We start from the raw sequence: 27,076 nt of genomic DNA on the forward strand, positions 1-27,076 counted from the left end.
ACTGGCGTGATTATGGATGCACATGGAAATTAATAGGCTTTGAACGTGGAGTGGTAGTTGGATGTAGACGCACAGGACAATCTATTTCGTATTGTTAGGGAATTCAGTATTCCGAGATCCAGAGTGTCGAGAGTGTGCCGAGAATAGCAAATTTCAGGCATTACCTCTCACCACGGACACCGCAGTATGGATGGCTATAGACGCAGCATGGCTCAGTATTTCTGCAGAGGACTTCCAACGATTTGTGGGAGCCATACCACATGAGTTGCAGCACTACATCGAGGAAAGGGTGGTCTGTCACGATGGTTATGAGGTATCCCATGACTTTTGTACCTCGGTGTATGTGGTCTGCCTTAAGAAGCTTATGGAGGCACCTATTAGTTCATAAGCGGTACATGAGAAAACCTGAAAACATGATTTTTTGGTAGCAAAACTGAGCCGCGGTTTCCAAGACGGCTACGCACAGCAAATGACTGAATGTTTTTCGATATGTTCCTAAATCCCTACATCTAAAAAGGTGAAAATTTTCTTGATAGTTTTATCCGTTTCCGAAGTACAGAGTTTCAAAGTTACCCTATTTGTGCGCGTAAAACACGCACGTAATATGCGGTGTAAGGCGAAAACGTAGTTTATAAACTGACGTTGTACGGAGAAGTATGCTGTAAAGTGCCTCCGTTACCATCGGAAAGGTTCTGTAGTACTGAAGCACATGCAGAATTTTTGTCCACGTTAAGTTCTTTCTGAGGTGTAACATTAGCTTTCATTTCAATTTCACTTAAGTAAACTAACATCCTACCTACCCATGAGGCTCATTTCATATGAATGACATATACTGCTGTAACAGGGGAAAGAAGGGAACCAGCCAAAAAAAGGCTAATATGTTCCAGTTTTTAAAGACTGTGACTGGAAAATTGGATATCACTTGCCTCATTCTGTCTTCCTCAGCACCTTTAAAAATTTTCCCAAAAATTTTGGCATGCCAACGTAGTCGCACTTCTTTATGCTGAGAGACATCGGAGCCAGTGACAATGGGAAAGAAACGGAAAACTAATAAATACTGGATGATAGTAGACAGTGGTTGTGGTACAGGAAGAACGAAGGGGACAATGACAGTGTGAGAGAACGAGAGGGACACAGAGGCTGTGGAAAGTAGTTGACTGTGGCAGAACAGTGTTAGGAAAAGAGTGAAAAGTAGTTCCAGTGGGAGAAGAATGAAGAGAAGGAGAATGTGAAAGTGAGAGAGAGCCATTGATAATGAGCGAGAATCTGTGTATGACAGTGACAAGGAGTAAGAGAAGATAGCGACAGTGAGAACAGATAGCAGAAATGGATGAGATAGTAGCAATAATAGAGAGACACTGACAGTGAGAGGAGACAGTAGTAGTAGTAGTAGTAGTAGTAGTACAGGACGAAGTGTGAGCGAGTTACAGTTAGTGGAGTTTGTGGGAGTGAGATATGAGTTGCACGTAAAAAATAGTTTGAATATGTTTGCTTCGCCGGCCTCGGTGGCCGTGCGGTTCTAGGCGCTGCAGTCCGGAACCGTGGGACTGCTACGGTCGCAGGTTCGAATCCTGCCTCGGGCATGGATGTGTGTGATGTCCTTAGGTTAGTTAGGTTTAAGTTCTATGTTATAGGGGACTGATGACCTAAGATGTTAAGTCCCAAAGTCCCATAGTGCTGAGAGCCATTTGAACCAATACGTTTGCTTCTCAAAATTTTTGGGAGAATATGTAAAGGTGCCGAGGAAGGTAGAATGAGGCAGCTGGTACCCCACATTTCAGTAAGGATCTTTTAAAACAAGAGCATATTAGCGTATATTGTAATCCGATAGGGGCATTTTTCCGCTGGTGTTTCTATACGCATCCTTATCTTCCATCTTTGTAACATGGCTCTTATGCGAAATGTCCATTACTTTCCGTTAACTCGCGTCTGCCTCTCTCGTCAAGAAGAACCACCAGTATGCAATGACTACGTGTCACCATAAGAGTGCCCCACGTTTTGATGGAATGTGTTTTGTGTCAAGTGAATGAAATTCATTGAAATAAATTATCGGGAACCGATGAGGATGAAACTAATGAACGAGCAATGATATGAAATATCACCAGTCATAACATATTCATTACATTACAATTTTCTGAATGATGTTCGATGATATCATTACATATCATTGGATCTTCAATAATTTCTTGTTAGGAGCCACCGACCATTACACTTCAGTGATTTCATTTGATACCTGTGCCATGTAAGCCAGGGTCCTATACAAAATCCACTCCCTCACAGGTACTACATCTCGGTCAGAATAGCAAAGTCAAAATCGCGTTGGCAGTTGGCGACTGTTCACAGCACAGAAGGTGTGACTCATGCTCTGGTTTGTTATTTGCTATGGTAGCTGTCTTATTAACTAGCTGTCAGTCACCTTGTTCTCTGGGGAAACATTTGGTGTCAGTGTTCGAAAGGAACTCGAGGAAACGACATTGACTGTGAAATTTAGAATCGGGCCTGGAGGCGTCAGAAAGCCTCATGGTTAAGGGAACTGCTCACGAAAAGCGTGTGACATTAGACATGCATTCAATTTTTGGCATGACGTTGCCAGTGTCAAACGCCTCTTCCTTTTTTGCGGTACTGTGTCACGAAGCTTATGGGAGCTAGCGATGGTTTGAACATAACCACAAGGCAACTTAAAGCTAAGCCCTCGATATCGCTGAAGAGCTATGTCAAGACGCAACTGAGGAAGTAAACAGCAGTGACACACACGTTTCGCTCCGTCAGATAAACAAAGTGTAGAAAATTGTGTGTTGAAATGAGTAGACGATGCATAAATACCAGAATCATCAAACATCAACGGTAGTGCAGGTTGTGACAAGTGGAGAAATCGGCCGTGGCAGTGCACCCGCTGTCTTAGAACCAGCTTGTTCAGATAAGCCACTGAAATCCATAATTACAACAGTTATAGTTCAAATGGCTCTGAGCACTATGGGACTTAACATCTGAGGCCATCAGTCCCCATGAACTTAGAACTACTTAAACATAACTAACCTAAGGACAGCACACACATCCATGTCTGAGGCAGGATTCGAACCTGCGACCGTAGCGGACGCGCGGTTCCAGACTGAAGCGCCTAGAACCGCTGGGCCACACCGGCCGGCAACAGTTTTAGTAAGAAAGAAGAAATCGCCATGGTAAACGGATACAGGACTACCGTGCTGCAACGAACGACCGTTCCACATGTAACGTGGGGAGAACCGCAGTCCCATCTCCAATCCCCCATCAGCAATGGAGAGTGGATCGATGCAACCTCTCGTGCTAGCGAAACGTCAAGAGAAGTCATTAAACAAAAGTCAGCCAAAGATCCCGAGACGAAAGCCAACAGGCATTAGGTGAAAGAGTGGCAGCCCATGTCGCAGCAGTTTTGTAAACAAACAACAGTTGGACAGTGTTGTAAAAATGGAATAACGCAGCGTCCTAGATGGAACTGCAAAGAAACGAAATAATTAGTGTGCTGTGAAAACTGGAAAAAAATCGATACGAATTGTAACGGTGCACCATCCAGTAAACGGAGCCGTGCATGTGCCTTCCGCTCTCTAACTGGAAGGAAACCTTGCCTAAAGTGGCGGTAAAGCTTTAAATTTCAGCTCAATTGTTTTTCCTGTATCAAATTATTCTTCTTTGTTGAAAACAGTTTCATGTAACGTTCCGATATTCTGCTTTATTCCCCTCCTAGTGGAAATAATTTTTTTGCGGTAAAGTTATTCTTTTGTCATCTGCAGAATGCTTGAAATATGAGTCCATCACTTAATATAAGAACGATTCACTGAAGAAGCTGAACATAGTCTTGGAATGATGAGTCAAGCTATCTTCTGTGAATAACAGTATGTGGAGACTACACTGATGTTTCGTAAATCGTTTATTAGTTCCTCGTAAAGTACAGAACAAAGATATACTCATTAGGTGTCTTAAGTGACTATCACAGCTCATCAATATTGTTTGAAAAATAATCACAACAAGAAATACTCACCGAAAGTCACACCTGCTGCAACATATTGCTAGTAGTGGAGTCGAACTTCTTGCAGTTCGGGTGTGTATCTCATGGAGATCCCAGACTTTACTTGCGTGAATCTTATCTCTAACGTATTGGGAGAAGAAGACCTCAAATAGCGTCGCAGTCGACGAGCACGGCGGTCGCAATGCAAATGTGCGTCTCTTCCTGTCTAAAACCGTGAAATGTTTCATATGACGTTTTCCGTATATTGAGTAATTTATGGGAGCCTGGTGCAAATGGCACAGCTAAGGCGAAGTTTATAGTTCCAGCAATCTCAGAAACCGGTAATCATTTTTCTGCAACGAAAATTTGCTCATTTATGTCGCATATAATCAGTAACAGCCGTTCAGTTGGAGATTGTCTCAGTTGTTCCATGATATTAAATAGTTTGTCCGATCTGAACCGTATACCTACTTATTACCCACATAAATTACAAATTGTTTCCTTGGAAACTGTAAGTTGTGTTTCACAGTTATTGATTCGTAGCAGCATTTCGCAGAAAACTGGCAGCGACGTGATTCCTCATCTGGTTTCAGCCGCCGTACCTCGTTTGTATACATAAGCAGGCGCTTTCGAGGTGCTTAGTGAAAAGTCGCCAACAAGATCTGGAGGTACTAGGAAAAGCAGAGAAAAGCCTTTTATCGATCTATTGGTGTATGTTCAGTAGACTTTGTTATTGTGCTCACTGGAAACATTTCCAAAAATACGGTATCAGTGAACAGAACTTTACTTTCCCATTTCTGTAGATCATTTGCACCAAATACTGACTTCAGTTACACACGTTGAAACTTTGCCTCTTACCGCCATGGTGGATCTAAATGCTGAGAACTAAAATGTGAACGGAGCTGGCATGAACAAATCGCGGTCCTGTGGTGTCGGGAGCGAAGCGGATAGATCCTGGTGGAAATTCGACTCCTTATACAACTGTTGGATGCTGAACAACAATAATATTAATGTCCGTGTCAAACAACGAGGGAATATAGTGAAGTAAATAGGCAGTGAGACCCGGAAGCGTGAAAGTAAACTATTGAGCTACGTCAAAAATATCAACGCCATTAGACCTGTGAATATACTGAAATTTTAAGAACCATATGAAATCCCCACCTCCTCTGTTTTGATAAGAAAGATAGTCATAAGAAAGTCAAATGAAGAAAATTGTGAAATCCTTATTGAATACTTTCTAAATTAGTGAGTACTAATTAATCCAGTCAGAACTGAAACAACCGAAGGATCAAAGTCTCCTGCACTAGGTTGCAATGTGATCAAAAACAACAGTCACTGACAAAAGAACAACAAAGCTAAAAGAGAATACTCTATAATAGCAGAATTCTGGAAGCTAGCACATAAAGAAGCAATAGACGTTTTACGTAAAACCAAAGGAAACATATGGGAGAAAGAAAAACCAGAAGATGACTAGAAATTAGCGTTGATTAATCCTCTGCGTAAGAAGGCCAACACTACGGAAATGAATGTTATCGTGGAATCTCGTTACATTCAGTAACGTACAAGATTCTGTTACTATCCATCTTTAAAACAGGTAGAATAATAAGTTTAGCGTAAACCGGGAAGATATCAAGGAGGATTCCTCAAAGCCGGTCGACAGCAGAACAAATACTGAATCTCTAAACAATAATAAGATATTATACGCTGAAAGGAAAACATGTATCTATTTTTGTACAGGCCTGTTTTAGAAGTGTGGCCCTATCGACCTTAACATCCTTCATAACGTACTGGCAGGATTGGGATTTGTTGAAAAACTACTAGAAGTATAAATCATGTGGCTGGTAAAATATTGTACACTTTCGGTGTATAACACTTGCTGTAGGGATTTTGTATGTATGTATGTCTGTCTGCCTGTATGTATGTATGTATGTATGTCATTAATCTTCCAGTTGTTGATCACCATATCCCAAAATTGCAAATGTGTTCCAGTACTGGTTCAAATGTTGTATTAAATTAATTCAGGTTTATATGAGTTGCGCTGTAGTACTGTGCTCGCCTGATTATAATGAAATAGGTTGTTATTCTGAAAATGTGAATAAAAGTAAAATACCACCCTGAACATATGAAATGTAATCGTTATTAACAGACATTCCGTCTGTGTTAGGCAGCTGTGGTTGTTTCAATAAGGTTAGGCAGCTGTGGTTGTTTCAATAAGTCAACGTGTTCTACTTGCTGCTGTACACGAACGATCCAGAAGGCCAAATGTACTCGCGCCGTTCCAGACCTTGCTGTGTGCTACATTTGTATCTGTACTCGGCAAGACAAAATATGGTGTGCGGCGGATGGTATTTTGGCTTCACTATTTTTTGCCGCCACACCCCACACCCCTCCCACCTTTTTCATGCCCCATTTGCGAAAGGCGTGTGGGAAGAGAGACTGTCAGCGAAGCTCCGTTTCAGCTCTAATTTCCTCATCGTTACCATTTCACGTGACGTACATGTAAGCAAGTAATGTGTTGTCTAATCTTACCAGAATATATTAGTAGGGTTGGTTGACCTTTCCAGTCGCTTTCCAAGCCATTAACGACCACTACGCAGTCGAAGGCTGTCAGCAGCTCATTTGCCATACGACTGCCCAAGATCACATGACGTCACAGTATTTCATAACAGCGCTTAAGCTCTGGAGCCCCAAGGCCTTGGGTTCAAACCTCGGCATGTCTAGTGTAGAGCTATAAGCTTCATAGCGTCATGGCCTTGGGGCGTTGTTGTGAGATTACACGACAATTAAGCTGTTATATAGATGTAGGGGTTTAAACCCAGCTCAAGGCCTTTGTGCTCTGAAGCTTAGAGAACTTAGCACAATTGCATAGAACTCTACAGTGGACATTAGTGTGAAATTTTGATTATATTTCGCGAAAATTAAACTGTTTCCAAATGCCAGGGGCTGAGATCGGAACCGTGAGACTCCATAGCTTGCTCGTTGTTGTGAAACAGTGTAGCGTCATATGAACCTTGACAGTCTTAAGGCAACCTTAGTGGTTGTTTATGATCTCAGTTAATTAGTATGTTTATGTCCTTGGGGAGCGGCTGTAACGGGCATCCTACCCTACTCATATTCTCTTGGAATTTAAATGGTAAATATTTGTAAGTTGCAGAACACCTCTCCTTGTAGCGTCTACCTCTGGAGTTCGTTGACCATCTCTGTGAGAACCTCGCGCTGAGTAAACCATTCCGTGCCGAAATGCGCCGCTCTTTGTTGGCTTTTCTCTCTCTCCCTCTCTCATACTAATCCAATCTGGTAAGGGGACTAGGCTGATGAACACTACTGAAGAATCGGTCGAACAGGTATTTTGTAAACCACTTTTTCGTGGAAGAATTGCATTTCCTTTTCATAGAACTCCGGATGGTTAGTCCTGGGTATTTTGCCGTAGTTACTCTTTCTAGTGATTTACCCGCCAGGGTAGCCGAGAGCGCTAACGCGCTGCTTCCTGGACTCGGGTAGGCGCGCCGGCCCCGGATCGAGTCCGCCCGGCGGATTAACGACAACGACCAGGGCCGGTGTGCCGGCCAGCCTGGATGTGGTTTTTAGGCGGTTTTCCACATCCCGCTAGGTGAATAGCGGGCTGGTCCCCACGTTCCGCCTCAGTTACACGCGTCGCAGACATTTGAGCCACGTCCGCACTATTTCACGATTTACACTAGACGCAGACAGTTGGGGTGCACTGATTCCGTCCTGGGGGGTCCGGGCTGGCGGCAGGAAAGGCATCTGGCCATCCCAAAATCTAACACTGCCAAATCTGTTGTAACCACTCCGACCATGCGATCGCTGCGGGACTATGGCGTAAGCGAAAGAAAGAAAGAACTATTTCTAGTGATTTGTCACGAATGATATAAGCCGACAGCAGTAGATTTCTTCGCCTATTTATGGGCAATACGTTACATTTACGTACTTTCAAGGTCAACTGCTAGTTCCTACACGGATCAAATGGACTACCATCGCTCTGTTCGGCGGATTTTGGCCTTGCCAAAAAACCAATCGTACCGGCTGAACCTCGTCAGGCCATCCGAGGTTCCTGACGCAAGGAGAGGTAGGGTCGGGCGCGAGGACATTTGGCCTGCTGGATCGTCGGTGTGTGGCGGCCTCGGTGTCGCACCACTAGACACGGGTTCTTAGCTGGCGAGGCAGCAGAGGTGAAGGCGCGCCCGCCTTTGGTCTGGTAATAGGAAGGCGACGCGGCAGGTGGTGGACGCGTGGCTCGTGGCGCACGCGACTCCCACGCCGAGCAGCGCCGAGACGCTGACGTCGCCGTCGCACGGGGCGCCGTCGCGCGCCGGCTCGGGCGCCACCACGCCCGTGCGCAAGATCTCGGCGCACGAGTTCGAGCGCGGCGGCCTGCTCAAGCCCATCGTCAACACCATCGACGGCACGCCCACCTTCCTGTCCGAGGAGGGCAGCGGCACCACCGTCGGCGTCTCCGGCGGCTGCATCGGCAGCACCGGCGGCCGCTCGCAGCGCCGCTCTCGCCACGAGCTCAGGCACCTCGACGAGAAGGAGCTCATCTTCGAACTCGTAAGTGCCTGCTTTTGCATGTTACAGAGAGGGGCCGGACACTGCAACCCACCGTTATCGACGACCTTCGGCCTACCTGTCGGGGGCTACTATGAAATTACTCCTGTCAAAGGACTGACACAATTTCAGAGGCTTTATTTGTCTCATACAGATGATACGATTCATTTATGTGGTTCGCAGGAGAGCTTCTATAAAGTTTGGAAGGTAGGAGACGAGGTACTGGCAGAAGTGAAGCCGTGAGGACGGGGCGTGAGTCGTGCTTGGGTAGCTCAGATGGTAGAGCACTTGCCCGCGAAAGGCAAAGGTCCCGAGTTCGAGTCTGGGTCCGGCACACAGTTTTCATCTGCCAGGAAGTTTCAGATTATATCCGTATCTTGAAGTGGATTTATTTCAGTTGATAAGTCACAGGCGGTTTGTGAATTTACTGCATTTCAGTTTTCTCTCGTCGCTTTTACAGTCGTGTTTGCCATATTAACCAGGACCCGTGCATATTATCTTCCGTGGCTTCGTTATAAATACAGAGAATTGCTTGTCACAGACCACCACTGCTGCGGCTGCGTAAATTGCTATCAAACCGAAGGCAACCTCTATTGCATTATGGCCCGTACAAGCACTCGAGCTAGTGATCAGTACCCGCCCGTCTAGCCTCTCTCCTCTTCAAACTGGTCGTCATCAAGCAGAGAAGACAAAGGGTGCTCGTACCGCGCTGTTGGCATTCGTAATGCCACGATCCTGTCCGCATGCCCGAAATTGCGTTCAGTGGCTGTCTGCTTCAACGAGCACTTTGGCGCCGTCGGTCCGTGGAATTCGGGTTAGCCGTTTCGTCCTCTCAGCCATTCCGGGGTCATGGCAATCTGCGGAGGCGTAGCCACAACTTAGGCAGTAGCCGTTGAAAAGCCTACCATTCCCAATTGAGAGGAGATTTCACATGCAATCTTCTGTCTTCGAATGGTAGCGACGGTGTTCGTAGCAATACAGCAGACATGAACCTTGCATCAACTCTGCAATGGCTGCTCATATTGAGAGGTTACCGTAGTTGTCCTCGTGTAAATAAATCAGCTGCTGTTGCAAAGGCGTCCGCAGAAATTTGTCAGAAGAGGCAAGAGTCTAAAATTGCCGTTAATAATGTAACAGATTTGGTGATTCTGAGAACGTACAGTGCCCTAAAAACTAAACTAGACGCGAATTTAGGAAAACTTGTTTTATCTCAAACGATTGATACCTGTAAATTCAATGTGTTTTTAGGAGTAGATTTCTCTGTACCGAAATTGTTATCATATTTCTTTACTACAGGATGTCCGGAAATTCCCGTTACATGCTTCTAGGACTTGCACAGGGGAGTGAGTAGATAATATTCTGAATTGGAACCCATGTCCGGAAACGTACCGTTTGCGTGCTACAACCATTTGAAAACATGTTGTAACGCGACCACTTTTACAAGTAATTTACTAGACGTGACCCAGTATACCACGTGTTTTACAATTCCACTCATTGATAACCTAAGAAATCTCCTTGGAGCAGCACAAGCACACCTGCTGACGGTGAAGAAACCCCTTTCTCGAAGCCATTACGTAATCGTGGCGCAAAGTTTGCGCAATGGAATCGGATGTTGTGGACAGCGATGAGTAGCTCTTCCATTACAGTGAGCTCCGTCGTACAGAAGGATCATGTCGGCGTGTTCTCCAAACGTGTACTAAACCATGTCGCTCTAACAGTCACAGACACGTGAATGAGACTCGATCCATGCCAGAAAGGTAGGGTATACGTCATCACCCTCCACCATGATAACCCTGTTGCATACGTACCTAGCAAAAATGTTCAAATGGCTCTGAGCACTATGGGACTTAACTTCTGAGGTCATCAGTCCCCTAGAACTTAGAACTACTTAAACCTAACTAACCTAAACACATCACACACATCCATGCCCGAGACAGGATTCGAACCTGTGACCGTAGCGGTCGCGCGGCTCCAGACTGTAGCGCCTAGAACCGCTCGGCCACCCCGGCCGGCCTACCTAGCAAACATGTTTTCAAACGACTGTAGCACGGAAACGGTTCGTTTCCAAACAAGGGTTCCTATTCAAAAATCTATGTACTCACTACCCTCTACAAGTCCTAGAAGATTGTAACGGGAATTTCCGGACATCCTATATATGCTAAGTGCATATTTTTATATTACTAATGTGAATAACAACATTTGGACTCAACGATATGAAATACAGCCTTTATATGATTATATTTAACCTAAATGAGCGGGTCTGAATCATGGTACAGAAAAAAAATCATAGAACCAGCTCTGGCCTGAACTGAACTGTACTCTACGTACACTACGGGCTAAACGCCTCATTTGGCCTTCGATACATTTGTGGTCTTTATATTGAAAGAGGCAAAATCGCAACTAGTCGGTCCGTGCTACACGCCGCATGTCAGCTACTGTCTAGTTTGTGTTGTTTGATCCACTGAGGAGTGCCGCTGTGACAAATGGCATCTTGTGATGTATCCGACGACAAATGTTCATTGTATGCAGTTCACTTCGCAATGTTCGTTCGCATACTGGTCGATATAAACTAGCACTCACTGACAGCAGCAGTCCCTGCCGTGTTAATCGTCACCTGTGCCTGTCGTTTAATGTTTTTCTACGACCAGTGTTTTGACACCTGGTCACATGGCTGTGACTGGTACACTGTTCCATGTAGACACACTGGACAGTCCAAGTTGAAGTAACAAGAAATCCGTCAACTTCATTCACTGTGTGGTCATAGGCAAATCCAAACACGATGGCGCCTTTCTGATGTCACTGTGCTGATTCCAAGCAAACAGGCACGTACTCGCCACTTCACTGCCATGATTTTGGTCAGAAATGGAGGATCGGATGACCGTCTTCTAGCGGTTCAATTCAGTCGATCGGGATCCTCAACGGCCAGTGCGCGCTTTGAAGGGTGTGACTATTTTGTCAGACAAGCCTAAAAATCGTGGCTGATTCGATGTATGATTTCGAGCGTTAGAAAAGACTTGTCGCAGTTTGTAGTTTATGTAAGGTTTATTTTGAACCAGCTCACATATTTCTTTCTTCTTATCCTCTTTCCTCGTCAGCTCGACCACTTTCCAACATAATGACAGTTTCCTTCTTTTAATATTGTGCCGACCACAACATAATCGCAGGCGGGACAGAGAATCAACAATTATCGATTTTGCTTCAGCAGTCGATGCCATGATAGCTTTCCCACTGTGTTAGTCGTGTGATGTGTGCCTTGTGCTGCGTCTAAACAGACGGCACTTTCGCACTCGCTTATCTGCGCATGTTGCAGCTTGCTTTAAAGTGCATGTAAATGATCTCTGCGCGTTGTGCTGTTATTTCGTCATTACGTGGACGTTTTTTTTCTTTCCGAGATTGTATAAATTTAAAAATGGGGATTGAATGTTCCCTTTTATCTTGCAGCACCTTGACAAACAGCTACCACAGCTAAATAATCATTTGCTTACCTCATTTTTTCCTTGGTATACGGATAATGCAATATATTTATAATGTTTAGATTTCACACGGCCAGTTTTATGATGGCCTCCTTTTTTTTCCTCTTGTTACACCATCTTCATTTCTCATCATAGTAGCGTCTGTATTCAACTGATCAATTATTTTGTATGTATTACATATACGATACCATTTAGGATCATCTAAGTTAATCCCTGACTTCTTAACACGGGTTCCAGCATCATGTCCCTTACTTTTATTAGTGTCTTCTCCCGTATTCTTATCCCCTCAGATTATTTTCAACACCACCTCACTTTGTATCATGTCAACAACAACGATTCAGCGCAAAATATTGCAGTAATAGGAACCTACAACTTATAAATTTTTCCTGTTTCGCAGCTGTGGTTGAATTACTGGATGTATCTTATCTTTAAAGATATTTACAGGAGAAGGGTGAAACATCTTTTAGCCATAAAAATAGCTAGCACAGAATCCAGTGAACAAAAATTCATGTTCTTAAAGTACTCTTAATTATCTAATTTTTAACTGCTTTTTGTAAATACATAAGTTTCATCTTTAAAATTTTATTATCTTTACTGGTCCGTTTCGTGACAACTGGGAGCAAAGAGCTCACTTTCATAAGATAGACATCTTATGTAAGGAGTAATGCAAGTTGCGGAAGAAAGCATTTAAAAATACAAAAATCACATTGTTTTGTTTCCGAAAATGTTTCGAAACAGACTTAGCCTTTTTCTGTAGATCCTTTTTCTTGAACTCCTACCTTTTTTTCTCTGGTTACTCTACCTTCTCTGCTCTTACAACCACGGTGTATCTATATTCACTGTTTCTTGTTCGCATAATATCGAGGTGTTCTAGAATAGTAAAGTATCAGAATCCTGTTTCTACATCCATGCCCTCCAGGATTAATTTCCAAGATATATGACAACCATTGACGGCAGAAATTGCTTACAATATACCTGTCTTTACGTAATCTTTTGAAAAGAATTTGGATTTTTTGCACATTTCCGAAAAAGAGTTACACAGTGGATGTAGTGAGACATGGAGAATCAAAGATGTGCTTTGTGAATCTAAGTGAGGATGTGTTATTTCTTTGAGCCACGTTAACTCTAGCGTCAAAATTCAACACCTAGTTACTGGAAAACAAAAAAATGTTTGCTTGAAACAGCTTTTTCTGACAATTGTAAGCTCTGCTTTTCCCAAGGTGCAAAGAGGAGAAACTGGTTTTTTTGGCTATAAAAATAGTTTAACACCTCCCACATATTGTTACCGAAAATCGTGTCATGTTCTTGGCTGATTTACTTCAGATGTTTACGCGATACTGGAATGAGGATTTAACAGAAAACAGGCAAGTTGTATTTGTGGTTTATCACCTTATGATAAGAATACTCCGATGGGAACTGAATCGTCCGAAACTTAGTAATTCTACGCGATCGCAGATTAAAACTATGCGAAATACTGTCATTGAAGCTAATATCCTCGCAAATCCATCACCTGGAGAGGTCATATACTAATGATCCGAACCGATTTACCCATTAATTTTAAGCGAACTCAGTTCCAGATCAGTGTCTCATTTGTAATAGCAATAGATAAGGCTAAAGATCAGAGAGAGAGAGAGAGAGACAGAGAGAGGGAGAGGAAGAGCTGGACAGAGAGGCGGGTCGGAGGAAATGGACGGACAGAGATGAGAAAGGAGGGGAGAGAGAGATAGGTAGGGAGGTAGGGCTGAAGAGGAGATTGTCAAAGGGGGGGGGGAGGGGGAACCGGAGGAAATGGGCAGAGGGAGAAAGCCAGGTGGTAAGAGAGAGTGGGGGAGAAGGGTATGGACAAATGTGTGCCGCGCGGGATATGCCGAGCGGTCTAAGGCGCGGCAGTGATGGACTGTGCGGCTGGTCCCGGCGGAGGTTCGAGCCCTCCCTCGGGCATGGGTGTGTGTGTTTGTCCTTAGAATAATTTTGGTTAAGTAGTGTGTAAGCTTAGAGACTAATGACCTTAGCAGTTAAGTCCCATAAGATTTCACACACATTGAACATTTTTTGAACAAATGTGTGTGAAAGCTTATGGGACTTAACTGCTAATGTCATCAGTCGCTAAGCTTACACACTGCTTAACCGAAATTATCCTAAGGACAAACACACACACACACACACACACCCATGCCCGAGGGAGGACTCGAACCTCCGCCGGGACCAGCCGCACAGTCCATGACTGCAGCGCCTTAGAGCGCTCGGCTAATCCCGCACGACAGAAAGAGGGGGGCAGAAGTTGATGAACATAGAGAGGGGGGGGTGAAGAGGAAGGGGAGGAGATGAACAAGGAGAGGGGGAGGAGTAGTTGGGTAGAAAGTGGGAGAGGAGGAGATTAGGACAGATATCAAATTTCCATAATATATAGCAAGTGCGAAATACTTCGGGTTGGCTAGCTTATATATATGCATTCGGATTGTTTTACGATCAATGTTTGTTATCCTTATCCTCTAGTTTCGGTTTCTAATATAGTGAAATACTGGTGTTGGCAGGTTAAGGACATCTGCAACGAGCTGGACGTACGGTCGCTGTGCCACAAGATCCTGCAGAACGTGAGCATGCTACTGCACGCGGACCGCGGCTCGCTGTTCCTGGTGCAGGGCTGCGCCAGCAAGCGCTACCTCGTCTCCAAGCTGTTCGACGTGTGCTCGCGCTCTACGCTGCAGGAGATGGAGAAGAAGGACGAGATCCGCATCCCCTGGGGCACCGGCATTGTCGGCTTCGTCGCCGAGAGCGGCGAGCCCGTCAACATCCCCGACGCCTACAAGGTGAGTCAGTGGGGCCAGCACCAACATTCTCTTTGCGAGCTGCGGCTGGATGGCGTGTCTGGCGGATAGGTCAGCAAAGAACACCGCAGTTACGAGTGTGCAAAGATCTGTAACTAACTTTCTTGCGAGTCACAAAGAAACCGGTGAGACAACGAATTTGAAACTTGTGGTGGGAAGTCCTGTACTGACTCGGAAGAATGGCCTTTCCCTCCTGAAACTTCCCGGCAGATTAAAACCTTGTACCAGACTAACTCAGGACCCGAGTTCGAGTCCTCCAGCACACAGTTTTAATCTGCCAGGAAGTTTTATATCAGCACACATTCCGCTGCAGAGCGGTGGCCGAGCGTTTCTAGGCGCTTCATTCCGGAACCGCGCGACTGTTACGGTCGCAGGTTCCAATCCTGCCTCGGACACGGATGTGTGTGATAACCTTAGGTTAGCTAGGTTTAAGTTCTAGGGGACTGATGACCTCAGATGTTAAGTCCCGTAGTGCTCACAGCCATTTGAACCATTTTTTGAAAATCTCAGTCGTACGATACTTGAGTTAAGCAGTACGGGACTTACCATCTGAGGTCATCAGTCCTACTTAAACCTAACTAACCTAAGGACATCACACACATCCATGCCCGAGGCAGGATTCGAACCTGTGACCGTAGCACCAGCGCGGTTCCGGATTGAAGCGCTTAGAACCGCTCGGCTACAGCGGCCGCCCCCCCCCCCCTAAACAAAGACTTCAAATAAACATTAGGTTATCAATTCACTGTTTACAGGAGTGGTGTTTGTTTCAACTTCGTAGAATTGCAGTTAACTTCGCCAGTGTTGTGCAGGTGTGCCATGGCGAACTCGCCAATCGGATTTGTTACTTGAATAGTAGATGCGGGTGATACATCTTGAATATACAGTGAGTGTATGAGTGAACGAGCATTTGTTTTTATATAAAGGACGGTCAAAAATTTCCCAGTTTCAGGGCGTTCCTGCAGCGTAAAATTTAACGTGATTCTGTTGCTGGGAAGCACCGACATGTAGGCAAGGCATCAGTGTGGCAACGTGTGTTTCCGACGTGCGTGCAGCAAATGCGGAAACATGTTCGTTTATTGTTTGAGTCATCAGGTTTCTGACAGGTTTGATTTGGCCCACTTCGAATTTCTCTCTTGCATGAAATTTTTTATCTCAGAGTAACATTTGTAACCTACGTCCTCAGTTGTTTGCTGGATGTATCTCAATCTCTGTCTTCCTCTACGGTTTTCACGCTGTACAGATCCCTATAGTACTGATGTGTCTGCACAACATGGAATTCAACTTTTACACGAAGACACGAGCTCAGCAAAATGGGCTGTGGGGTGATAGGACTGGACCAAGTGACATCAGGCAATCACCATCGTCAGTTGCACTGAACACACTGAACATTTATTTGGCACATTTACACAAGGCAAATAAATAACTAAACGATCAACACATTTTTAAAATTACCATTTAGGTGAACGCAAGTTACTTCAAAATTTAAACATTCATAAACCGCGGCACTTACGGCCTATTACACATTTAGTGACATGAGTTTAAAATTATTTACTCAAAAACTATGATCAACCTGAAGAAAAATTCACTAAAATTTAACGAGGAAATGTAGTCTTCCGTTACTGCAGTGACTGGTATTACGAAAGTAATTCAGAGTAGGCAACAACAAATCAGATACCATGGCACACAACCACGTTACTTAAATGGCAGGCACCCTACAATGTAGGATTTAAAATATAAAATTCCATGTGACCAAGCAACCTCGTGGGATTCAACAACTATGCCCAGAAGCGTTTTCCAATATTGGCTCGGCATGGACCCCCAAACGGGAGCAGCAACGGTCACGAATAGGCACGAAAAATCCCAGAACTAGTGGGTATCCACAACAGACTGACATCCGCATTAAGTAGCTAGAAAAACAATAATTCATTACAGCTCATCTGTAGAATCAACAAACCTATTAATGAACATTAGGTAAGCGTGGCATGGAGTTTCATTTCTGTAAGATTCTTCTGATTCGACAGCTGGAGTGGAGTGTGTTAACTATAGTCCTGTGGAAACAAATAACTGATGAACGTGATCATTTCGTTCCTCAGCTAGATCAAGTTTGGGAGACATTCAGAAAATGCTCATACTGAAAATGTTCTAATACACTCGTTAGAAAAACGATGTTTCTCCTCTAAGATTTAGAAGCGGCTTGCTCTCTTTGTCGGTCTACAAGACTCATCATTTAAAGGAGAGTGCGGGTACTCAGCAACAGACGATGGAAAAAGTGCGTACTGTACTTCACTAACGTTTAACGAGACACGATTCTGTAAAAACACTTTTCCAGAGTGCCCCATGGAGAACGACTTAAAGGGAAGATAGTATGAGGTGACAAAAACTTTGCTGACGCTTAGGTCCGTCGGTGAGGCCTTTGCCCGTTAAAGTCCATAAGATCTAACATACGTCTACGGAAGCAGTGTGCCAAAGGATTCGTTTACTCTGATGTAGTTCCCTGTTTTCACTCTTCTGGCCATTTTACATTATTTGTGTTCAAGCTGACATTTGTAGGCCTTTTCGCTGTAACATAAAAATGTTATGAGTGGAAGACTATCGAATTTAAGCGTTACTGTGTAAAATGCTGCACTCGCGATGGAAAAATGTTAGGTTGTTTCGCTTAAAGACTTAGCTTTATCACAGAGTTCTGAAATTTTGTGTGTCAGAGTAGCTATGAAATTTTCTGTCGGTACATTTTTTTATGAGACCGTGGGAAAAGATTAGTTAGCGCAACTTGATGGTTAGTAACGAATGAACCTCGACAAAATGTCGTTACCGACCACTAAGACAAATTGGAGACAAAACATGCAGATGACAAATTATCTCCGAATTGGCTGACGTTTCTTACTACTTCACTATTTTATTTTTCTAAATGTAATATATAGTGTGAATCTAAACTCTTCCGATGAAATGTTTGTTTTTTTCAGAGGTACCTTTTTAGTGTTTTGCATTAGGGAGTCGTGGTCCCTGTAGCTCGTTTCAGAGTAGTTGCATTTCGTTTGATTTCTTACTTCCATTTACCTTTGCATCTGTATTACACTGAAAACAATTAAACAGCAGTGCAAATGTTGACGACGAAATGCGCTGAGTATCTTGTTTCGAAACGAGCTTGTTCCATTCACTTAAGTTACTTGCTGTCGACGACACATCTTCGACATTAGAGTTTCGTTCAGAACTGATCGGGTGTGCTTGAGTTTCTTTTTACAGCAGTGTGAGCTGTGCGGTAACAATGATACACGGCAGTATGAATAGGTATACTGATGAAAGTGATGGAAACAACTAAACCTAAACGAAAGCAATCGATACAGTCAGTTGCACTGCCCATTCATTTGTTCTGAGTGAAGCCAGTCTGTGGGAGCAACCGAATGAAATCAACCGATACAGTCCGTTGTAGTTTTGCACATTGACTGAATAATTTGTTCTTTATTTTCAAGAGAAACCAGTCTGTAGTTTTTCTTTCGATTGAATCATGTGCTTGTTATTTTATCTGAAACCACTCTTTAGTATTAGCTATCTAATCATTTTTCTGAGTGAAATCCGTCTGTAGTACTTTCATTAATTTAACTAAAGAATTTTGTTCGCAACCAGGTTGCACTTATCCTCGAGGGCAGCTCTCCCCTCATGGATACGTGAAGACATCTCAGGGTGTCCAACGAAGTTAAAATAGCCGGCCGGGGTGGCCGACCGGTTCTAGGCGCTACAGTCTGGAACCGCGCGACCGCTACGGTCGCAGGTTCGAATCCTGCCTCGGGCATGGATGTGTGTGATGTCCTTGGGTTAGTTAGGTTTAAGTAGTTCTAAGTTCTAGGGGACTGATGACCTCAGAAGGTAAGTCCCATAGTGCTCAGAGCCATTTGAACCTTTTTTTTTTAAGTTAAAATAACCATTACACATATTCATTTAATTATATACTGCGTGGAATAATTATTATTTTCACCACTTAAAACTGATTAATATATTACTCTGGATTAAGTGGTTCCAGATGTAATTAACGCATAACTAATGAAGCTTTTGTATTTCGGGGTACAAAGTTTCCTTAGCCGTACTTGAAGAAGAAAAGAACTTGCCAGATTTTAGCGACTGTTTGCATTCCATTTTAATGAAAAGGTGCGGTGATGTCCATTCATTAAAAACTGAATCTAGCCCCCTGAGACTGCGCATGTGTTCCATGCGTTGAACGCCAGCCTCCTGTTGCTGCAGCGAATTGCATTGCGGGTGCAAGGAGATGGCTCGGCCGATGGATTCAGCTGCCGTGGGTCCGTGCTGCACCAGCAGCCAAACCATCTCCCCATCCAGTACAGTATGGACCCACCGTAGCAGGAGGCTGGGCCACCTCCTCACGCTGGCTTGCGGTATACAGCCGCGGGAGGAGGGGACTGCCGGCGACCGGCGAACTGGAACAGTATAGACCGGTGGTAGCGACTATATTGGCAGTCGGGTTGCCTACTTGCGCCGGCATAGTACAGACCTGTGGTATTGGAAAGCTGCCGGCAGCCAGCCAACTCCTCGCATCCGTACACAGTATGGACCTGCGATAGGAGGAGACTGCCAGTGGCCAGACCATCTCCTCACGCTGGCGCGCAGTATGGACCTCTGGCAGTAGCAGGGTGCTTGCAGCCAGGCCACATCCTTGCGCCGAAGCAGTACAGATCTGCAGTAGCAGTAGTAGTGGATCAAAACAAAATGTCCAGACACTCTGTGACCAAAATGGTACTGAAACAGAGGATGACAGACTAAAGGCCGAAATACTAAATGTCTTTTACCAAAGCTGTTTCACAGAGGAAGACTGCACTGTAGTTCCCTCTCTAGATTGTCGCACAGATGACAAAATGGTAGATACCCAAATAGACGACAGAGGGATAGAGAAACAATTAAAATCGCTCAAAAGAGGAAAGGCCGCTGGACCTGATGGGATACCAGTTCGATTTTACACAGATTACGCGAAGGAACTTGCCCCCCTTCTTGCAGCGGTGTACCGTAGGTCTCTAGAAGAGCGTAGCGTTCCAAAGGATTGGAAAAGGGCACAGGTCATCCCCGTTTTCAAGAAGGGACATCGAACACATGTGCAGGACTATAGACCTATATCTCTAACGTCGATCAGTTGTAGAATTTTTGAACACGTATTACGTTCGAGTATAATGACTTTTCTGGAGACTAGAAATCTACTCTGTAGGAATCAGAATGGGTTTCGAAAAAGACGGTCGTGTGAAACCCAACTCGCGCTGTTCGTCCACGAGACTCGGAGGGCCATAGACACGGGTTCACAGGTAGATGCCGTGTTTCTTGACTTCCGCAAGGCGTTCGATACAGTTTCAAAATGGTTCAAATGGCTCTGAGCACTATGGGACTTAACAGCTGAGGTCATCAGTCCCCTAGAACTTAAAACTACTTAAACCTAACTAACCTAAGGACATCACACACATCCATGCCCGAGGCAGGATTAGAACCTGCGACCGTAGCTGTCGCGCGGTTCCAGACTGAAGCGCCTAGAACCCCTCGGCCACTCCGGCCGGCTCGATAAAGTTTCCCATAGTGGTTTAATGAACAAAGTAAGAGCATATGGACTATCAGACCAATTGTGTGATTGGATTGAAGAGTTCCTAGACAACAGAACGCAGCATGTCATTGTCAATGGAGAGAAGTCTTCCGAAGTAAGAGTGATTTCAGGTGTGCCGCAGGGGAGTGCTATTCACAATATACGTAAATGACCTTGTGGATAACTTCGGAAGTTCACTGAGGCTTTTTGTGGATGATGCTGTGTTATATCAAGAGGTTGTAACAGTGGAAAATTGTACTGAAACGCAGGAGGATCTGCAGCGAATTGACGCATGGTTCTAGGCGCTACGGTCCGGAACCGCGCGACTGCTACGGTCGCAGGTTGGAATCCTGACTCGGGCATGGATGCGTTTGATGTCCTTAGGTTAGTTAGGTTTAAGTAGTTCTAAGTTGTAGGGGACTGATGACCTCAGATGTTAAGTCCCATAGTGCTCAGAGCCATTTGACGCATGGTGCAGGGAATGGCAATTGAATCTCATTGTAGACAAGTGTAATGTGCTGCGAATACATAGAAAGAAAGAAAGATCCTTTATCATTTAGCTACAATATAGCAGGTCAGCAACTGGAAGCAGTTAATTCCATAAATTATCTGGGAGTAGGCATTAGGAGTGATTTAAAATGGAATGATCATATTAAGTTGATCATCGGTAAAGCAGATCCCAGACTGAGATTCATTGGAAGAATCCTAAGGAAATGCAATTCGAAAACAAAGGAAGTAGGTTACAGTACATTTGTTCGCCCACTGCTGGAATGTTGCTCACCAGTGTGGGATCCGTACCAGATAGGGTTGATAGAAGAGATAGAGAAGACGCAACGGAGAGCAGCGCGTTTCGTTACAGGATCATTTAGCAATCGCGAAAGCGTTACGGAGATGATAGATAAACTCCAGTGGAAGACTTTGCAGGAGAAACGCTCAGTAGCTCGGTACGGGCTTTTATTGAAATTTCGAGAACATACATTCACCGAGGAGTCAAGCAGTATATTGCTCCATCATACGTATATCTCGCGAAGAGACCATGAGGATAAAATCAGAGAGATTAGAGCCCACACAGAGGCATACCGACGATCTTTGTTTCCACGAACAATGCGAGACTGGAATAGAAGGGAGAACCGATAAAGGTACTCAAGGTACCCTCCGCCACACACCGTCAGGTGGCTTGCGGAGTATAGATGTAGATGTAGTATGCTGGTGGCTGAGTCACGTTATTGTACCGGCACACAGTATAAACTCACAGTAGCAGGAGGATGCCAGCAGCCGTGCCATCATCAAGTGCTGACGTAGTACAGTCTTACAGTAGCAGGAGGATGCCGGACCTCAGTGTACCAGCCCAGTACAGACCCGTGGTAGCAGGAAGATGTCGGTGGTCGGCCACCTTCTCACGCCATTGCTGTACAGACCCGCGGTAGCAGAGGATGCGAGCAGCTGCCAGGCCACGTCCACCAGCTGGCGCAGTATGGATTGACCTGTGGTGGCAGGAAGAAGCTGGGGATCAGGCCACCACCTCACGCCATTGCTGTACAGACTCGCAGCAGCAGCAGCAGAGGAGGAAGCAGGCAGTGTCTGGGCCACCTCCTGGGCCAAAAAGCTGTCTGTCAGTTGTCTCACATTAAGACAAGTGAAACCACTCGATTCCAGATACTGACAAGGGGAGGCCACGGCGTTTGAAACGCGGATTTACTTCAAACTTCGTACACTCGTAGTACTCTATTAGGACAACATAATGTGTAAGCAGTAGCGCTTACTTCTCAAGCGTTATTGAGAAATTCGCAAGATAATTTCGGTCGTCAAATATACAGGGTGTTACAAAAAGGTACGTCCAAACTTTCAGGAAACATTCCTCACACACAAAGAAAGAAAATATGTTATGTGGACATGTGTCCGGAAACGCTTACTTTCCATGTTAGAGCTCATTTTATTACTTCTCTTCAAATCACATTAATCATGGAATGGAAACACACAGCAACAGAACGTACCAGTGTGACTTCAAACACTTTGTACTAGAAATGTTCAAAATGCCCTCCGTTAGCGAGGATACATGCATCCACCCTCCGTCGCATGGAACCCCTGATGCGCTGATGCAGCCCTGGAGAATGGCGTATTGTATCACAGCCGTCCACAATACGACCACGAAGAGTCTCTACATTTGGTACCGGGATTGCGTAGACAAGAGCTTTCAAATGCCCCCATAAATGAAAGTCAGGAGGATTGAGGTCAGGAGAGCGTGGAGGCCATGGAATTGGTCCGCCTCTACCAATCCATCGGTCACCGAATCTGTTGTTGAGAAGCGTACGAACACTTCGACTTAAATGTGCAGGAGCTCCATCGTGCATGAACCACATGTTGTGTCGTACTTGTAAAGGCACATGTTCAACATTACCTTCGTTCAGTTGGGCCAACTGGCGGTGAATCGAGGAAGTACAGTACATACTGACGAAACTAAAATGAGCTCTAACATGGAAATTAAGCGTTTCCGGACACATGTCCACATAACAGCGAAAAGTAATGTATATCACTTTCGGAAGTTTCAAATGGCAAAACGAGACAATCATGTGGGATGGCATTAGTTCTCCACTATCCTGTAGGCGAATAGAGTAGCAGTAAGTCTGCGGGCGGCGGACCCTGGCCTATTGTATTGAGAGGCCACGAGCGGTCGTAAATCACCGGCTATGACTACACCGCGGACGGACAATGGCTGTTGTCTCAGGTCCATGGAGGACATTTAATTAAAAAGCCGGCGCCGCTGTAGGCGTGCGTTTTTCAGCCAACAAGCAGACACAGGCGATTAAATGACCTTCACAAAACTGAGCGACAAATGTCTTGTCGCCAAGGTTTATTTCGAAGCACGCTATGTCTCTGAAATTTAACTAATGATGATCGTAATTCTCTGAGTCTACAAACTATCTACTGAAGTTCCCGTTCTGTAATGAGAGAAAATACAATTTGTCTTAGTGAAAAAAATTTATAGCGGCAACTGTTCTGAAACGAGTCTTCTATTTAGTAAAGTGTATTTTCTCCACTGGAATCATTCCATAAATCGGGAAATAAACTATAGCCTTTTTGGCAAGAATGTTCTCCAGCTACATATTGATATACGAATTTTCACGTCAAAAGTTAATTAGTTCGACCACTAAAGTGACTCTTACCACTAGAGTATGACTAACTTTCGTTGTTTCCGGATTAAGAATAGATCTTAGAAATCTAACTTAATTTCACTAGCCTCACTTCCTAGCCTTCCTTCCTTCCTAGATCCTGAAAAGGCTTATGACCTAGTCAAAAGTAATACGCTGTGGCTAGTATTAGAAAATTACCTAGCTCAAAATAATTTAGTCAATGGAATAAAAATAAGTTGCCAGTTGGATCACCACAAATATAGAGAAACGGTAGAAAATAATTACGAACGTAGATAAGGATGCAATCTATCAGGACTATAACTTATTTTGTGATTTCCCGTCAGAGAGGCCACAGTTCGTAGTAATTGACACCGACTAAAACAGAACTGATTTCTGGCGTTCCCCAAGATAGTGCTATAGGTCCTCTGCTGTTCCTTATGTATATAAACGACTTAGGAGACAATCTGAGTAGCCGTCTTAGATTGTTTGCAGATGACTCTGTCGTTTATCGTGTAGTAAAGTCATCGAAGGATGAAAACCAATTTCAGAACGGTCAAGGTAAGATATCTATATGGGGCGAAAATTGGCAGTTGGCTCTAAATAATGAAAACAGCGAGGTCATCTACATGAGTGCTAAAAGGAATCCGTTAAACTTCTGTTACACTATAAGTCAGTCAAATGTAAAGGCTGTAAATTCAACTAAATACGTAGCAATTACAATACGAACAACTTAAATTGGAAAGAACACACAGAAAATGTTGTGGGGAAGGCAGATCAAAGACCGCGTTTTATTGGCAGGGCACTTAGAAAAGGTAACACATCTACTAAAGAGATTGCCTACACTACGCGTGTCCGTCCTAGTTTAGAGTACAGTTGTGCGGTATTGGATCCTTACTAGATAGGATTAACGGAGTACACCGAGAAAGTTCAAAGAAGGGCAGCACGTTTTGTATTATTGCGAAATACGGGAAAGAGTGTCACTGACATGATACAGGATTTGGGATGGAATCATTTTTCGGTGCGGCGGAATGTTCTCACGAAATTTCTATCACCAACTTTCTCCTCTGAATGCGAAAATATTTTGTTGACGCCGACCTACTTAGAGAGAAATGATCATAATAATAAAATAAGGGAAGTCAGAACTCGCGCGGAAAGATATAGATGTTCGTTTTTTCCACGCACTGTTCGAGATTGGAATAACAGAGAATTATTTTGAAAATCATTCGACGAACCCTCTGCTGTTCACTTAAGTGTGATTTGCAGAGCATCCATTTAGATGTAGATGTATTTTGTATATGGATCATATCATCCAGGAATGGAAAGAAACAACCCCTATATAGTGCTAATATTGACAAGAACACATTGCTGTGAAGATTGTTATTTGGAGAGACCTAGATACAAATGTCTGACAGCGAAGATGATTTACGATGATCTACATATAAACTTCTATACATTTTATGAAAGTACAGTGAGAAAGTTTCGGAAACTTCAACAAAAGCAGTCGCTTTAAGTGGAAAAAATCTTTAAAGGGTAAAAATTTCAGTCAGTAACAAATTACTAAAAATGAGAGTAAAAACTAAAAAGCTTAAGAAAACAGTGCGTGTAAAAGAAACTGTAGATGGTGTACCAAAATACCGTTCTAGCCGGCGACAACATGTTACTAAATTAGTAGAGGCTAAGTTGTCACGTGAAGTGCTCCAGTACCAAGGCAAGAAAGAAAAGATGTAGGACACCATATTGTCGATAGACAGTACAGTTGGGTAGTAGCAGTGCCTAATACTGATTTGTGGTGGTGGTGGTGGTGAGAATCCTTCCTTCCGTATGAAATACATGAACCACCGAAGCTCTTGATGGAATTACTTTGCAAACCTTTGTATAGCTTTCCCTTCACCTATCGCATTAAAATACGACTCCACTGAACGTTTTTGCTCATAGCGGCTTTGTGACTGTTCGTGTGTTATACGGATTGACTTTCGTAGTTCGTTAATCAACCAATCATGCGTTCTCTTTCCAGAATGTGATTTCGATTTACCTAACACACAGTATTTGTACAATGCTGCGGTGATCTAGACTCCTCACAGTTTAGTGGACGTAGAGCTGGACATGATGTTCTAAATGACATCACCGCCTTCGAATATTTATATTTTGGTGCATGCTGGTTACGTTCCTATTACATGACAGTATTCTGTTACATGACCGATTCATGAGAGTATACCGGGGATCCATTAGCGGTAATTAAATGTTATTTGAACATAGTGTCTTACTTTACAGAGGAATAGAAGGGAACACTGAAAGTAGGTTAGGGTAGGTCCACTTTAGTTCTAAGAGAAGTAGCGGCACGATGGAGTTTACAATGCATTGCCAATATTTTTGAAAAGTGACGTAAAAAGTAAATGGGCTGTGAGACCAAGAATCACACAAATTCTGCTTGTTATCTTAAAAACAAAGTTAACCTTTAGCTTTCGAAATCTGCTAGAGCAGTTCGTTTGTACGATATAGAAAATATGAAGACGTGTAGTAAAATGTAGCGGAGATTAGTGTTTCACTCTTAGGAATATACACATAATGCAGGTCAGTCTGAGAGTCAGCATCGTTATTAGTTAAATTACAGCGTAGCGTGCTACGAAATCAGCCGTGGCGAGAAGAAAGCCCCGTACGTCGTGGAGCGTAGCTGTGGCGTAAGTAACGCTGACGTAGCTCTGTTTGTGGCTTTCGGCGGCTTATTGCATCAGTTCCGGATAAACTACAGAATGTCATTACTCTGGGGCACGCAGGCCAGCGGAATGTAATTATTGCCGACTGGCAGACATTGTTCAGCAGTGACGTAATTGCCGTTCGCGATACGAGTGATGGTGTAGCTAATGAATTGCGTTATGTTTGTAATCAACAAAAATAGGATACAAGGCTTCGTTCGCATATCGTTCAACACGTTAGTTGCACATATCTCCCTTCCCCACCCCCGCCCTCGCCGTGTCCACCACTTCCTCTCCCTGCCTCTGTATCCACGTTATTCTCCCACCTCCATGTGTGCATGTCTTCCTCCCCTTCGCTCTCTCCATCTCATCTGCCCCCCCCTCTCTGACCATATCTTCCTCCCCCTCCCTCTGTCCGCTTCCTCATTCCTCTCTCTCTCTCTCTCTCTCTCTCTCTCTGTTCATCTCTTTCTGCCCTGTTCCTTTTTCACCTGCCCACTCCCTATCTACACCTTCCAGCTGTCACGAGCATCTCCCACCCCATCCTCCCTCTACCCTTCTCCACCTTCCCCTCTCTTTGAACAATTTCTCCTCCCCTCCACCTCTATCCAACACCGTCTTCCATCTCTCTGACTGTCCCCTCCTCAGATCTGTCTCCATATGTCTATCACCTCCTCCTCTCCCGCACTCTGTCTACCCATTTCCTCTTCCCCCTTTTTCTGTCTGCCTCATCCTCTCCCCATCTCTCATTTTCCATCTCTCCTCTCTCTGCTCAACTGTGCGCTTTGCAAGGAATGCTGATACTACCTGCATGACACATCTTCTCCCTTC

The 27,076-nt window shown here is 44.3% G+C and overlaps 1 protein-coding gene across 4 annotated transcripts in view; it reads left to right on the top strand.

Annotated features, from left to right (window-relative positions):
• Positions 1–27,076, top strand: part of LOC124595930 (dual 3',5'-cyclic-AMP and -GMP phosphodiesterase 11-like) — a 317,214-nt gene that overhangs the window by 219,631 nt on the left and 70,507 nt on the right. For all 4 annotated transcript variants that reach the window (XR_006978262.1, XM_047134846.1, XM_047134848.1 and 1 more), the window contains 2 exons: positions 8,206–8,551; positions 14,556–14,831. Coding sequence is in view for 3 of the 4 variants with exons in the window: in XM_047134846.1 (XP_046990802.1) it covers positions 8,206–8,551; positions 14,556–14,831 (622 nt within the window). In the remaining variant the exon portion in view is untranslated. The remainder of the gene's footprint in view (positions 1–8,205; positions 8,552–14,555; positions 14,832–27,076) is intronic.

The sequence above is a fragment of the Schistocerca americana genome, chromosome 2 (assembly GCF_021461395.2).
Source record: "Schistocerca americana isolate TAMUIC-IGC-003095 chromosome 2, iqSchAmer2.1, whole genome shotgun sequence".
Taxonomy (NCBI): Eukaryota; Metazoa; Arthropoda; class Insecta; order Orthoptera; family Acrididae; genus Schistocerca; species Schistocerca americana.